This window comes from Cinclus cinclus, chromosome 2, assembly GCF_963662255.1.
Source record: "Cinclus cinclus chromosome 2, bCinCin1.1, whole genome shotgun sequence".
Lineage (NCBI taxonomy): Eukaryota > Metazoa > Chordata > Aves > Passeriformes > Cinclidae > Cinclus > Cinclus cinclus.
This window is the reverse complement of record NC_085047.1, coordinates 55,627,689-55,644,503: the sequence shown is the minus strand read 5'-3', so window position 1 is coordinate 55,644,503 and position 16,815 is coordinate 55,627,689. Positions and strand designations below refer to the sequence as shown.

Here is a 16,815-nt window from a genome sequence, read left to right as displayed (position 1 = left end):
ATTTTTTAACATTAAAAACATTTAATGGTGCAATATCTTAAACTACTTGAAAAGGCAACCCATATAGCTTTGTTAGACTAAAAAAAAAAACAATAATAAAGAAAAAAAATTCAAGGAACCCCAAAACCAATCAGCTGAACTTGTGCATGAGAACAAGATGACATTTTTCAAAATCCTCTGTAGCAAATACATAAAGTGTTGTACCAGAGTGCAGGGGAACAAAAACCCAAACCCTACTATAGTTATACAAGGGTGCAGGAAAAAAAAAAAAAAAAAAATCAAGCTAATCCAAAAGGATAAAAATCACATCTTAGACAAAGCAGTCAGAATAGTCCTCCACTTATGAAAGAATATTTTAAAACAATGTTACTACTTTAAGCAAGCTCAATCTCATCCACAATTACATATCAGAACTAGCTTTAGGGTTTCTGTTACTTTTAAGTTTCTACTTTATATCTAAAAATCAATCTTAATTGATTATAAACACTTTGAAGTCCCTTAAGTATATCACTTTTAGAGTCACAGAATGATGGACACTTGGTAAGACTACTTCATCTCCAGTTACTGTACAAATCAGCAAACCAAAACTATTTAAATGTGTGGGTGATACAACTAGTCAGAAGGTCAGGTCATTACATTTCATTTTGTATGCTGGGATACAGAATCCTCACACAAAATTAAAAATTAAGTTTCATGTACAGGGTGCTTAATGTACATCGTCTGCACAGAAAAAATAATCAAATGCTGCAACAGTAAGTGGTATGAATTTTAATAATTTTAACTACTTTTAGCTATACCAATTGTGTCAGAAGGAAGCTTAAAGCATAACCAGCACTTAACAACTAAAAATCTACCTACCATTGTAAGAAAATAGGGAGCCCAGTGTGGTGCTCATCCTGAGCATCCACCTCATTAAGTGGGATACCTCAGCAGTGTCAACTTTTAAATCAACACATTTAGACCACTTCCATTACAACTTGAGCAATAAGTCCACAAACCATCAGAAACAAAGAGGCAGGAAACAGATGTTTTTATCCAGGCAGCACGTCAATACTGCCAGCTGCCCCTCAACCAGCCAGCTGCTGCCTACCTCCACTCTCCTGCAGGCCAGCCAGCACATACCAGCCTCGAGCTAGCCCATGGAAGTGGGAAAGCCAGGATCATCTTGACAAGATGAACACCACAGCCCAACGTCAGCTTTGGCTATTCTGTGGATACAAAAGTTATATTTCCAGGAACTTTAGTAAGATGTGCGTTTAATCCCCTTGAAAATTCAGCTATTAAATGTCGAGAACAAATTCACTGACCAATTCTCATTTCTCAGAATCTACAAACATCATTAAATTCTTTATTTCTGCTTTTGCCTCTCAACATTGCAGAAAGAGGTCTCAAAAAATCAGAAGTTACATGCTTAGAGGAGAGAGCTACCCTGAACACATAGCTGGGTTAGTAAAGCAGTTTGATTAAACATACAGGGTGCCCAAACAGCTTAGCATTTGCAAGTCAATTCTAGACTACTTCCACCTGCCTAACTGAAAGAAAAATACTGGCCCAATTCTAACAGCTGGATTGGACTTAACTACTGTCTTCCCTCTTGCATGAGCATATCCTTGAGTAGAATTTATATACTTCACAACATCGGTGGAGGTGCAAGACAGTAAAAGGTGATGTTTGTATTGATGAAGCAAACACTGTTCTTCCCTAGAAACTTCTTTACTGGCCTTTTTTTCCCCTATTCATTCCCTGACACCTCTTAACAAGTATGAAATACTGCAATGTATATGAAAATGAAGAAGCCTCAGGAGTCAGGCTGGCTTGGGGCAGAAAAAATCCCCATCAAAATGCCTGTTTGTATACAATTGATGAGATGACCAAGATTGACAGCTGCCTATCTTTCATTAACATTGGAAGCTAAATATTAAGAATTTGCACAGGCATATAATTAGTATGTGTAAAGTTGAGGCTTAAACTGACAATATTGTTCTGATAACAGCTGGCTTCAGAGAAAAACAAAGACAAAAAGGACTGACAGGAGATGATGACACCGCTGTTCTACCTGTTCACACTTTCAAAGTGCATATCCCTTACTCCAAGAATTGCAAGTATATCACAATATAGAAGGGAAGAATTCTGGGCCTGCATCGTGATAATCTGAATGCAACTACTTAAGCACAACTGAAGGAATCGAAAACAATGATGCTCTGGACACCAACCCCATTTAGTTCTTTTGGACATACAAAAAGATTGGACATCCATGCCAAAGTAAATCAAATGTTTAGTCCAAATTCACCTTTCTAGCTAGGTTTATTCCTTTATTTACAAGCATCATTGATTATTACCCATCTTTTGTTCTGCAGTGTATTTTCTCGGCAGACTCTTCTTCCCCAAGCCCCATTTTGAGACTTACCTAATTACCAAGTGCTCCTATATAAAGCTCCAAATTGTCCTTCTAAGAAAAAAAGGGATTTTTTTTCCCAGTTGTATAGACTACAAAGTTAGAACAACTTCACTTCTGGCTTTGTCATCACAGCTCCATATTAAATTACGCTGACCCAGTTAAAAATGCAGGCAGGGGGCATGGATTCCACACTAGAAGAAACAGATTTATCAAAGCAGCCAAAAAAAATTTAAAATGTGTCTGTACCTCGATGTGATACTCCAAAACAGTTTTATTTCATTTGATTACTATTTGACTCAAAAGGTATTTGCTCCTCTTTTAGGTAAACATTCTATTATTTGGCAGAAGGTATTAAAACCTAGTTGAGGTTCCCTGTGTGCTGCAGGACCATAATATTTCCATTTGCCTTGTAACATTTAACACAGTACTAGGCACATTAAGAGCCGAGTGCAATATTTATGCTACTGTATTTTATGCCAAGATCTGTCTGGAACCTATGTTCCTCCGGGTTAATAAAGGCCACTAAAAGAAAACTTTCTTTTGCAGTTGGAGCTGCCACATTTTTCTTTTAAATTCCCCATTTGGGGCCCCTGAAATTAAGCCCAGCTTCCTTTTGTTAACTAGTCTGTGGCAAGATAATTCAAGTATCTGAACCTGGCTAGCCTCAGCAAACTGGATGAATGGGAGATCTACCGTAGCTCTTTTACTTAGTGGTGGGTAATGACTCACTGAAGTCAGACTCTCATGCCAATATGCAAAGCCACAAACCTCCAATTATTACTGCTCATGAGGCTGATTCACCTGAAAGCCCTGTGGAAGCAGACAGAGCTGCCCATCCACACTGTCTGCTTCTACTGCTCCAAAAGATCTTGGAAGAAAAGCGATTACCAACTCTTTTGTAAGGATATTCTCTGAGGTCCTGATATCCTCTCTGCAACTGTTCAACCTCCATATTGAGCTACTACCAGCAAAGAAGCAAGAAGTGAGCACGTATGCTTCCATTACCATATACCAATGACCCAGTTTACAAGCACAAACCTACCAAACAACCCTCAGGAGACTGGACTTGAAGCAAGTTAGTTGGCTGCATTCACCACAAACTACACCAATACTGAAGGACACGAAGCAGTCTGGAATACAATGAATATGTTATCTGTTGGTTTGATACAGAAAAAGAGCTGGAATTCTTGGTTCAACATCAAAACTCAAGGAAGGAATAAAAAACCTAGTTGATTTCCAGTTACTACTGTTGTGTGAATCAAGAACATTACATCCTGTCAGAAGTTCTACAGCACTTCCATTCAGATGTAGAGCTTAACACTGTTAATCTCACCTTTACTGATGTCAGACCAAAGACCACAATGCACCCATGTGTGTTTCACATGAAGGCAAAATCCAACTTCCAGGTAATTCAACAGCATCCCAAGAAAAACTCATCACTGTGCAACAGCTGGTCTGCACAAACCAACAGGCAGGCAGCAAGGATCACCAGCTAATTCCAAGTACTACTTTTGAGTGGTCCTAACAAGGCAAGGAACTTTCCCACAGAATGCCACAAAAAGTAGTGGCAATGCAGTCACTTGCCATCTCCATTTTGACAAGGTCTTCCCTGAAAAACTTAACTGTGGTGTTTGGTCATTTATGCTGCAGCCCAAAAGAAACTGATGAATATCTGCATCAAGTTTTTCTTCTCCTCCTGTATGCTTTGGAAAGAGAAGGGCTTACTGAATTTCACAAAGATGCCAGCTCTGCCTTATCTGAGTACTGCACCACACCAAATAAACACCAAGAATAGTGGAAACCAAGATAGTTTAATCACAAGTGATTCCTATTCATACTTCTTTTGTAAATTGGAAGATTAAGGCTTCTTGACACATTAAACAGGTACAAGGATTTGAGATTTGGTACTTCTATGTTACAGGAATCTGCTTTTGCTGGTACACAAACTTCTAAAAAGGTAATTAGTTATTTTCCTATATTGCATGAGCAGTGTAGTAAATGCTTTAGATTTTCCTGGAAAGAGAAGCTTAACCTGTCCTTGAGGGAGAACAAATGAAGTACCTACACAACTCCTTGATCTTACCCAAGACAGGACACACCCTCCGCCCTCTCCTAAAGTTTCTAAGCAAGCATCCCTCCCATCCCTTTATTGAGCAGGGAAAGCAGCACACCTGGCTTTCAACCGCAAAACCTGACTGCCTCGACAAAAGACAAGGAGGGCCTTTTCCCTTCCACAGTCAAGAAGACTAGAAGAGTCTGAAGAAGTGTCCAGAAGACCAACTCAGGTACAGTTTCATTTTTTTACTCAGAGATGTTAGCAGAAACCAAACCCACCACCTAATACCATATCTCACAAACAAAGTACCATATTTGCTTGTGTACAGGAAATCAAAGCAGCAGAGCAAAATTAGGACTTTTCAAGGTAACTAGGTACAAACAACTGACTAAAATTTTGATCTACAGATCAACATAAAGATTTAAATACTTTAAAATGTAAAAACTTACATAAAATTGTAGATAACCACTTTCAAGAAATTCATTACAAAATTAAGTGTTTGGTCAGAAAGATTTATGGGGCAAATGACACAAGACCAGAGATTATCAAGCTTCCCAAATATTTATACTAGTTTCCCTGGAAGAAAGAAAAAAAAAAAGAAAAAAGAAAACATACAAGGCTAAATACTAGTCAGATACTTTATTGTGTAATTTGTGTTTGAATAAAGACACTCTCTTTTCAGATACTTAAACAGTCTTCAACTGTAATATCAAAGTACCTCAATCATTCTATGAATCCATTATATGTTTATAAGCACCTCCTTGTAAAGTGGGGAAAGAAGATTTATTATTCCCTCTATAAAATGGGAGAATTGAAACTTGCATATACTCACAGGGTGCCATGAAAAAAAACAACAAAAAAAAACAACACACCAAAAAGAAAAAAAAAAGCCACCAAAAAAAAACGCCAAAAACCAAATCAAGTCCCTAGAGAGCTAGGCTATATTCCACCACAGCAAACTTTTTTTGTAATAATATTACATGGCTCAAATGAAATCAGATTTTCTTTGCTGTTTTTTGAACGATATAATCAAAAGGCAAAAAAAAAGATTAAACATGTGCTAGCTGCCTAATTAAATCTATGAAGAGATCATTCTGCTTCAGATGCAAGAGCAAACAACAAACCCAGCTGACAACACAGGAAGATGGAGCATTAGGAATTAGAAAATACACTCTAGCAACATCCCCCAATCTTATGAACCTTGTCAGCTGCCCCTTTGATGTAATCATTTCAGTGTCCTGAATTCTAGATGCTTCTACCTCACTTTTTAATGTGACAGAAACATAGAATCAGTGTGCTTACATTACTTGAACATTTTGGGTATCATACTTCTCTCCTTGAGGACTTCTTCAGTTTCTCAAAATTCCAATTTATACATCCTTTCATTAAAAAAAAAGGGCTGTCACACTGATTGCCCATGTCAGTGCTCCATTAATGCCTCTTCTTGTCTGTAAGGTTGCTCCTCAGTGCTGTTTGATCACTGCTATGAACACTACCAATTCCTCTTGCACATCTGGTAAACAGTGGTTAACAGGACCCTGATGAATCGCAGCAGGGCTCTCATTTCAGGACCCTCTCCTGATGTGAAAGCCTTCTGTATCCGCCTGAAAGTCAGATTTTTATTGCAGAGAACTCATTATCACTGACTTTGTATCTAACACTACACATGCATGAAAAGAAGAAGTGAGAGGCCCTGATGCCAAAAAGCTGCATGCAAAGAGTATCTGCTGGTTCGGGTGACTTCAGTTACTTCAGCAAGACACAACATCTTTCAGCAGAATTTCATCAACCTTCTGACTTACACTGCAGTTGACTAAGAAAAGGCAAGGACTAGGACTCCAAGAACTGCAAACCTGAAATCTGACACTGCACCTGGTCAGGAATCACCTACTGCACCTCTGAAAAGCTGGGAACAAGCCACCCTGGCACACTGTGAGACTGACAACCTTCTCCCCATACAGATGAGTTCCGACTATGTTCCACACCAAGAAGTTTGCAGCAGGGCTTGAACACTTAATAAAACACATCTCCACCAAGGCTTACAAGCCTTGAAAGGAAGCTCTTTTTCCAAACTAATTTTGCGAATCACTTACTCTATCACCACCTCCAAAGTCCACCTGTTACTGAGTCTGACAATAACAAAGGTTAAAAATGCCCAAGAAGAGGTCCTCAGCTGATGAGACATGACAGAGTATGAGGGAAATGAGTAATTCACTAACAGGTGTTTGAATGAAGAACATACAAAATTTGTCTCCTGTTCTACAGATACTAGTACATTACACGCTCCTATTTTGTACTTGCTGTATTTTTTAAATACACATAAAATCAAGTTTAAAGCTGACTGCAACACTTGCTTAGCCTGAGAAAGGAGACAAGTGTCAGGTGACCCAGAGGAGCCTCCCCAGTAGATTTAATGGTGTTAATCTGATTGTGAAGGGATAGCAATCCAACAGTTAAATACCACTAGGTAAGATATACCTTCTCCCCTTCACACTGACCTCTTTGAGCCACCACTGGTCTTCTCCAGACGTGAAGGGCTGGCTCAGGAAGCTAAGGGAGCAGAAAATTAAAGAAACATGAAGAGCTTTGCAACTAGTTCATTCCAAGGCACACACAGTTCTGATGCAGGACTAACTTTTTGGAAAAAGAAAAACAGCGCTTTTGACTACCCACATCAAATTTTGTGAAATAGAATACAAAGCCCAGTTTCTGCTATTATATTAGTAATCAGGAATGTTAATTCAGTATCAGAATTTCCCACAGCAGGTGTTCTGGAAACAACTGACAGACCCTATTCTTGGAAAAGATACAGGTTTTGGCTTTCTTTTTCAAATCAGGTCAGTTGACAATTTGTCTTTACTACCTGATGACACAACCCATTATAACCCATTCATTGTCTCCTCTAGCCTGTTATAAATTAGATGCCTCATTCCACTTCTAATCCCACAACAAATACAAACCTGATCAGTTACTTGTAGCTGGTGCATCCTCCTAATTGTTGTCTTTTCATATATCACAGTTTTAGAGGGCAAAGCATCCTACTTGCATATGTGCTGGATCTCTACAATTGTAAAAGCTTCAAACAACTTATGTGCAAAAAAAAAAAGTTAAAGAGCTTTATAAAACTAGACTGTTACACTGCTACCAGCTGTGACCAGGCTTCTATATTCTACAAATTAAAAATCAATAGTTACATAAAAGAAGCTTTAGAGATACTAGTGCCACTGCTGTACTGTTAGAAATACACAAGAATGAAGAAAAATAAATTCTGTAATTACAGGAAGATTACCAGGTATATACTAGAAGACTACCTTGGTATATCACAACAGCCAACAGCAATAATTGGGCCTCAATACAGCAAGCACAGATCCCAATCAGCTTATGAAGATTATGTTCATCATGAGATACCATCTCCAAATTGCATTCTCCACAGGTATTTTGGAAATAATAGATCCTAACGTATCTGTGTTATTTAAATCTTTTAAAATGCAATGCATTCAATTGATTTTGAACCTCAAGGAAAACACTACACATAGTACATCTAAATGGAATTACTAGGTGTTTGCTTTCTGCCAAGAGTCACGGACATTTCAGTGTTGTGCTATTTACCTGCAGACTAAAGCTTGGAAAATTCTGCAGCAATAGCAACCAAAGAGGCTTCCCACATCTGTACCTTACTTCCTACCCATGTAATTCTTTCCAAGGAATAAACACATACACTTGTATTCTTCCAAGAGTATATATACTGGGTTTAAAGGGTAACGAATAAGCAGAAGGATTTAAAAACTCTACATGAGAGTACTGGATCTTGTATTACATCTAGTTCCCAACAGGAAGTTACCTGACACCTGCGTTTTCACTTTACCTACTGAGACTTAACAAGCCAGTTAAGACAGCAGGTCCATAGTACCTTAAACCTACCTAACCCAGCTGTTAAAGCTCTACTCTCCTCTGATATCCTTTCCTGTGTCACCCTGAAAGGCAGAGAGCTGATCAACGAGCACTATGAAATCTTGAAAGAACCTGCATTGGTACAAAGTAGCCAGGAGTAACAGGATTTCTGGGACTGCTACAAGGCTTACTTGTTTCATGAAGCTGTAGAGGGGAGGGAGCAAAAACTCCACTTACTGCACAGAACAGCATCCAGAAAGGAGTTGGCAGTAGAACATCTGCTTATTCCCTAACACTGTGCAGGTATGGAACCTCCACTGCAAAAAGCCTTTCACACTTGTCAGGAGCATGGCTTTAAGTCAACCTGTACCTTTTCCCAGGGACTGCACAGATCTGGCCTCCCCAGAATAATGTTCCTCTGCTTGCAAAAAAAAAAATCACAGCAGCATGATAGAAAAAAATGGGACTGAATTAATGCATCCTCGAAAACTAAATCCTCACTGTTAGCAACACAGGAGCAGTAAATACACAATCTACCAGAGGTGGTGATGGAGCTCTGGCCTAAGCCCACGTTCTTTCTCTGCCTCATTTGGGGTGAGGATACTGAATGCACAGAATAAAAATATATCCTTCGAAGCTCCTGATCCCAAAAGTGATATAGACTTAAACTGCCTGTAACTGGGAAAAAGACATCAGTGACAAGACTTCTGAAACTAAAAATCAAATAGAGCATGAATAGGTGAAAGACGACAGAGTGGTTGCACTTTCTTTTGATAAATGGCCCTCAACAAATTTCAGAACAATAACGCTACAGCCTAACCAACAGGAGATCAAGGACTTGTCTTCTTTTGACTTAAAATTAGGGGTATGACAAGTATACAAAAAGGAAATTTTAATCCCAGTCGCTGAAGTGTTTTTACATAAAGTTATTCAGTTTATAACACAGTAACTCCTTCCTAGGTTTTGGGTTTCTCTCTTCCTCTGGTTGGTTGATTTTCCTTTAAATGAGTGCACACAGAATTTTAATTTAGTATGTGCCTTGCTAATTACATGACCACACAGTCTTGTTACATCACACACAAAAAAACACCAGCAAGCCATGCAGACAGCCCTACAAATTATAACACCTCTGCTCATCAAGACTTTTTCCTCAGTTTTAATCAGGGATGCTGACTAAATCTGACAGAAAGAAATGGACTGATTGTTTGATCCATCACCTTAAACATCAAACTTGTGAGTCAACAGATGGGTGCCTGCTACTGTAATGAAGAATAAGCAATATTTCTAATCCATTACATTGAAGGAGTAAATAAGGCAAAGAAAAATGTTACTAAGCAAAGAATGAAGCTGAAGAACTACAAAAATTAGAAAGTTCAAATTAGGTTTTTTTAAAAGCTAGACTAGCTTAGATATCAGTATAAACAAACACAATTACAATGGGTGTCACAAATTAAATGATTCCAACTGTTTAATATTTGTCCTGTGAATTAATTGTGTCCTGTCCTCAACTGTACTGGAATCACCAGTACTGGGTATTTAGGAATAAAAAGATCACTGAGACTAAAGACTCATGTCCATAATCAACACAGGAAAGCCTTCATATTTCATCTGTAACAATTCAAAAACCTCTTCCACATCTCAGGAGAACATAGATTTCAGAAGGCTATAAGGAGAGAAATGGCAGCTGTTTCTCCAGATGAAGCCAAGATCCTTACTGATCAGTTCTGCAGGTTGAGGTTAACTTTGTCTGCTGCTAATCACAGGTCAGTACCTATAAAAACAGAAAAATCTCACTAATAAAAGAAAGAACAGAAACTTGCACTAAGTGAAGAACGCTTAATTTCTGGCATTTGATTTTGCTATTATCCTGTTAGAGGGCTAAATATTTTTTTGAATATTAATATCCCAAAATCAGAATTCCAGTTCAATATCAACAACTCTACCTCCCTAAAAGAGGAAGACAACAAAGAGGTATGGAACTTCCACCCAAACCTGAAACTAGAAAAAGAGAATGAACCTGTGCAGGTCAAAGATTCAGAACCTTTGATTTATGCTCAACAGAGGCACTCCTTTGCTCTTAGAAAAGCACAGTGAGAAGCTAAATGAGGTACATAACAAAATCCAAAAGTATTTACTCTTTTGTTTCCCTTAAATTTGCATTAAGAAAAAGCAAAGACAATTACATGGCCCAGCAAACCCAGTAATAAAATATGAGTTAACTACAAATTAAAGAAGTAAGTATTTTGGTCTACCAGAATAGTCTGTACCCAGAGGGGATCAATAGTAACTCGCAAGTATTTAACAGCAGTCAAAGGAAGATTACTAAAGAACGTGCTCAAAGGCAATGACTGTTTCCAGGCAGAAGGTGACTCAAGTGCCACTGTTTTCAAACTGAAGCTGAAACTGTACAGCTCTGAATATTTAAAATTTTCCAGAGGATATAATCTAGATAGTAGACCATAACTTATTATGCCATCATTCAAAACAGTTCATTTTGCTTTGGTGGAACTTGACAAAATGAGAAGATGGAGATCAATGCCAATGAAAGCACCAATGCCTCCTGATTTCCAAAGCTGAGTACAGAATATTGGAGGCAAGATCTCTATGTAAAACTCTTTATTGCAGAACAGGGAGCAAACCAAGTGCATTTAATTGCTGACAGTTGGGAATTAGGTATATTAGATTTAGAACACAAATACATTGTGAAAAGCCAGTAACTTTCACTACACAGAGACAATCTGTGCAATCAGCAGGTTCAGTCTATGTACCAGCTCCTCAAGAGAGACACAGGAACTAAATTGCAATTATATAGCTCTGCTGTGCTCATTCAATCTCCACTCTAAACTCAGCTTACATTGTTTTACTTTTAGAGGCTTAAGTTAGATAAAGTTTACTCCAGAAGGGTACTTCTAACATGAACTTGTAAATACCCAGATCAGAAAAGAGTCAAAATGGAGGTTTAGTAGAAAATGTCAGACATTTAATATAAATTAAATTGTTTTGAAAGACACCGAAACATTTCCAATCTTTCAAAATCCTTTAAATAAACCTGAATTTAATTTCAGCTTATCTCCATGGGTATACAACTTTAAAATATGTCGCATTTTATCTATTTGTTTGTGCAAAATAAATGTTACCTAGATTTTAACCCTTTTCAAAAGCAGATATGACAGCTTTAAACACATTACCATTACTGGAGGTCTGGACCAGTCTTAGTTCAGCCACAGAAAGGAAATCAGTCAGCATACTGGAAGACAACTCTAGGGATATGCTTCTCCCTAACAGCAAATACACTACTATAAAATAATTACTCCCCTTCAGGGGAAAATAAGAGCTAAGCTACATTAGCTGGTCTGGCAGAAGTAATCTCAGCAAAGCTTAGGCAGTCCATTCCATCCTTCCTAGCCATGGAGGCAGATATTCAATTCCCCTAGTCCTGAGCATGCTATAATATAAGCAAGTGTGGATGACAGATCAGTTCACACTAGGCACCAACATACCTAACCTTTCCCTGTTTAGAGCTCTGATGGATTCAGGCCAGTGACTGACAAAGCAGCAACAAAGCCGGTAACCAATACGGAGAAATGAGACAAGGACAAAATGAATGAGAAGGGGAAAGAGAGATGCACCACGCCCCCTCCTTACCCTGAGAAGCAACTGCTAAACAGAAGGATGGTAAATTTTTTAGTTACTTTCTACCATTTACTAATGTTAGCCAGAAGTGTTGAAGTTACCATACTCCATACACGCAACATTTTCTGTGAGAAAGATTCACTGTTGCAGACTTAAATAAAAATTAAAGATTACCTTACACTGTGAATGTCATCTTAAAGACACTGCTGCTGCTAAGCCTGACCTGCATTAAATTGTCCCCACCCAAACAATAGCAGCAGAAGTGTGAATTCTGCTAAAATACAAAATGTGCTTTCAGAGGACTACAATTCCAGTCTACTGATTTCAAAAGTTAAGTGATAAAATCAAGAGAAGCATGGAAAACACCCTCAGGTGAAGTCAAAGTAATCTGACACATATTTAGGTTTTCACTCTAGCGAATCCTAAGCCGATTTCAATCCTAGCCTGATTTCAGAGCTCCCTCCCCCTTCCTTTCCTATTAGAGAAAGTTAAACACGAGATTTGGGATTTCCTCTTTCAATTGCGAGTAGAACTGAAGATGTGTCCAATAATGACACAGATTCGAAGACCTCTGGAACATATCTAGGGAATAAGCTCCCAATAACCCTGAAACTCTCAAATTCGGGGGAGTAAACTACTACCCCATCAGCCTTACCGAGCACCGCACTCCTCCCCCATTCGGACGGAGACGCCCAGCAGACCATTACTGATGCGCCCACCAGCATTTGAAAATAAAACATAAAAATCGCAAAGAAAAAATGGGTTGATACAGGGTAGGACAGGGAACAAAACGGGCCAGCACAGCACACTGTAACAAGGCTCACCAGAGCGTGGGAGCGGTCCCCGGCACCAGCACAGGCCTCCGTGTGCGGCAGCAGCACCGCGGGGCGAGGGCAGGGCAGCCCCGAGCCCCGGCGGAAGGGCCGCCACCGCCCCGGGGGCGGCACAAAAGGCGGCCGGCACTATTGTCCGAAGCCCCATCCGAGCCCCGGGCCCGGGGAAGACGGCAGGACGGGGAGGCCGCCGGGGCGGGAGCGGGGAAGAGAAGGTGCCGCATCCCGCCGGCCGTGCGCGGGCCCCGGCGAGCCGGGCCGGCGGCGAAGGGCCCCGCGGGCGGCCCGGCCGCGCCAACCCTTCCCCCCGCCGCCGCCGCCTCCGCCCCCCGCCGGCCGCGCCCGCCCGCATGACGGCGAAGAAAAAACCCCCCTCGGGCGCTCCCCCCCACCGCCTCCTCCCGCCGCGAACGCGGCCCGGCCCGGCCCCTCCTGTGGCGGCCGCCGGCGGAGGCGGGGGCCGGGCCCGGCCGGGGCCCCGCCGGCCCCACACGCACCTCCGCGTCGCGGCCCTTGTTCTTGAAGCTCTTGATGCGGTGGCTCTCCAGGCCGGTGGCGGCGGCGTTCTCGGCCATGGCGGCTCCCGGCGGCTCCTGCGAGGCGGCTCCAGCGGCTCCCGGCGGCGGCTCGCGCGAGGGGCGGAGGGAAGCGGGACGCGCTCCGTGACGAGCGCGAGGGGGGGAGAACGGGCGGGGAGAGGGCGGGGGGGGGCCCCGCTGGCGCGCGCGCGCGCCGTTGCTGAGTGACTGGGAGAGAGGTGGGGGGCGCGAGCGCACGTGATGCGCAGGGCGGGCGGACGCCGTCCAATCGCGGCGCGGCATCCCGGCTCTGGTCCCGCCCCGCGTGGCATTCTGGGGCGTGTAGTCCCTGCGGACCGCGGCTCAGCACGTGGAGCGGCGGCCCGGCCGGCAGGTTCCAGCGCGACGCAGGGCGCTCCGGGAGAACGGAGAGCCTAACGGTGCTGTGCATACAGACCCGCAGAACACGTCTGGTTGGAAGGGATTTCAGTGGGACATCTGGTTCGATCTCCCTGCCCAAGCAGGGCGAGCCTATAGCACATGGCATGAGGATTGTGTCCAAACAGTTCTTGATGTCTCCAATAAAGGAAGCTCCACAGTCTCCTCTCTGTGCAAACTGTTCAAGTGTGTGGTTACTCACACAGTAAAAAAGTCTTTTCTCATGTTCGGGGGGAACTTCTTGTACATCAGTTTCTGCCCATTGCCTCTTGTCCTGTTGTTCAGCACCACTGAGAGGATCCTGGCTCCATCCTCTTGGCACCATCCCTTCACTTGTTCATAGGTGTTGACGAGATCTCTCAGTCATGTCTTCCCAAGGCTGAACAGGCCCAGCTCCCTCAGCCTTTCCTCATAGGAGAGATGTTCCAGTCCCTCAATCATCTCTGCAGCTCTCCACTGGAGCTCCCTGTCTCTCTCGTGCTGTGGAGCCCAGAATTGGATGCAGCACTCCAGATGTGGCCTCGGCAGGGCTGAGGAGAGGGGCAGGATCATCTTTTCTGACTTGCTGGTAATGCTGTTCCCAATGTACCCCAGGATACCATTGGTCTTGTTAGCTGTGGGTTTGTCCCTCCCTCCCCCCAGATGCACTCTGGGGTGACCCACTGGCACGGCTCATGTGCAGAGTGACCACAGGCAGCTCTGCCAGCCAAGGCTGTGTCCTGGGTCTGCTCTGTACCTCCCTCTGCTCCTCATGGCTGCACTAAGGTTGCTGTATGCTGCCTGGGAATCCCCGCACAACAAGCACCTAAGAAATACAGGTGTTTAGGGGAGCCTCAAGTCCTCTTTGGTGAGTGAGTCTGCCATGCAAGCAAGCCCTGCCTGGAAAAAGCAAATCCAGTGCTTTGCCAACGCACCCTTCATACCACACGTGCACATGGCAGCTGGAGTCCTGTACCTACTGTAACACAGAGCACAAAGGGACTCTGCCAGCCCTATAAATTGTCCCCAGACTATCAAAATTATCACATCACAACTCCCCACGTGCAGCTCTGGGAGTGTTTGGACAGACTGCAGACAGACCCGGCATCTCCAGATTGATGGTGGCCTAGGCACAGCAGTTTGGGTCAAATACAGTGCCCTGAAGTCACACCTGGAATTTTCATGGTAGAAATGAGGATGTATGTGTGTGATGTAGTTGTAGACAGTGGTAAGCAGTGATCTAACCCCTTGCATAAAGCAGAGTATTATCCAAGAAAACCAAACCCCCAAAATAATAAAAACAAGTAACATTCAAATTTAGCTCATCTTATACCACATCAGGTTCCACAACAGATCCTTATAGCTATATATAAATTTTTCACAGACCTCTTTCAGAGTCTCTCCCTCAAATTGACAGCTCAGCTTTTTATTTGCCTTCTCCCAACCTCTCTTTGGATCATTCAAGTGACTGTAACTTGTACCTCACATCTCTGGCAAAACAAGGCTTGCAGCCTGATGGAGATGAGTAAAAATCTGGAAGACTAATGTTCTTCCTCACCCTCACTGAGCTGCGTGCCAAATGTTCCTATCTGACGGATCAATATAGCATTTCCATCTCTCTCGTTTCCAAGTAGTTTCGACTCCCAATACACTTTCCTCCGTGTCTTTTCCCAACAAGCTTTATCCGGGTGTGCTGCACCATTGTTGCTAGGAGTGGAAGAGAAGAAGGAGTCAGAAGCAGGCAAAGCCAAAAAGGCACAACCAATGTGGCTAACATTTGTCAGAGGTGGATTCTAGGCTCTGTCACTTGTACGTTGGAAAAAATTGTCTCCAGCTGTCTTCAGGAGAGCTCCTAAAGCAGATTCAGCAGCTGAGAACTTTGGTTTATGCCTCCCCACACTGGACAAGGTGGCTGTAGCTGCCAGCTGTGGCTGACTCAGGTCTGGTAGGACAGTGGAACAATGCTGATATGATTCCTGCTAGGCAGGATCTGCTCTCCTCTGGAGGAATTGGTCACCTTTACCATGAACAAAAGGTTATTATTCAGCACCACTCAGCATAAACTGAGAGGTAAAAGGAAAACTTGCAACTAAAGAATCAGGTGTCTCCAGGCTGGGATAACTCAATTTGCCAACCCATAAATCTATACCATTCCACTAGATAGGATTTATAGATTCATTGTTTTTTTCTTTTCCATTTCTTCCTTGATATAAGCCCTTCAGAGTTTCTATTGTGCATTTCATTAGTCCTAGTAGACACTCAGGAACTGAACACCTCTTAGACAGAGCTACATGGAAGTTTACTTGGCTTTACTGCCTGAATAAACCTTTGTGGTGGAGCTCTTGACTTGGTAATTGAAGTTGCATATACTCAGAGAAAACATTTTCATGCAGTTAAGCAAATACTACTCTTTTGGCACTGCATTTAACAGTCATAACTAAAATATAAGGAATATGTACTTTGCTTCTTTGAAAATAGAACAAACCATGTGGATCTGGGTGGTAATTCTTCATCACCATTATTTCATATCAATGTGTTCTTGTTGCCAAGACCTGCAAGATATGATGTGTCAGAGCCATGAGCACCTTTAAAGGATTCACTGACCCTGAGCAGCCTCCCTGTTCTCCATTTCCATCATTTTCTGCAGTGATGCCAGTCTCAAGCTCCACTGCAGCCCTGGCCCAAATATGAGTGCTGGGTGTCCTGGCTGGGTGATGGGAAAGGGTGGAGGGGAGCAAAAGAGGGTGGTTAGGGCCACCAAAGGCTGTGGGTGCCATCAGCACCCTTACAACATAAACTCTGTAGCTTAAAGAGCTATGAGGAGGAAAGATCTTTCATATTTCAAAGATACGGGGCAATAAGAACTTTTCAGGTGTCCCATTACTGAACAGAGTTGAGTAGTGCTTATTTCTGGGATGACCTGTTGGCTCCAGCAAAACTGGATCAGCCCAATGAATATTGCTATATTTTGGGAAGAGCACATGGTTGGCTCAGGAGTCCACCTGCAGTGTCAGAGGCCACTCACCCTGTGGTTGCCAGTCACTTGTTCTTTTGCAGTCAGTGATTTTG

General features: G+C 42.4%; 1 protein-coding gene across 1 annotated transcript in view; it reads right to left on the bottom strand.

The window, feature by feature from the left end:
- Positions 1 to 13,386, bottom strand: part of KPNA3 (karyopherin subunit alpha 3) — a 45,307-nt gene extending 31,921 nt beyond the window's left edge. Inside the window, exon 1 of the mRNA XM_062487689.1 lies at positions 13,309 to 13,386. Coding sequence (XP_062343673.1) covers positions 13,309 to 13,386 — 78 coding nt within the window. The remainder of the gene's footprint in view (positions 1 to 13,308) is intronic.
- Positions 13,387 to 16,815: the final 3,429 nt, after the last annotated feature.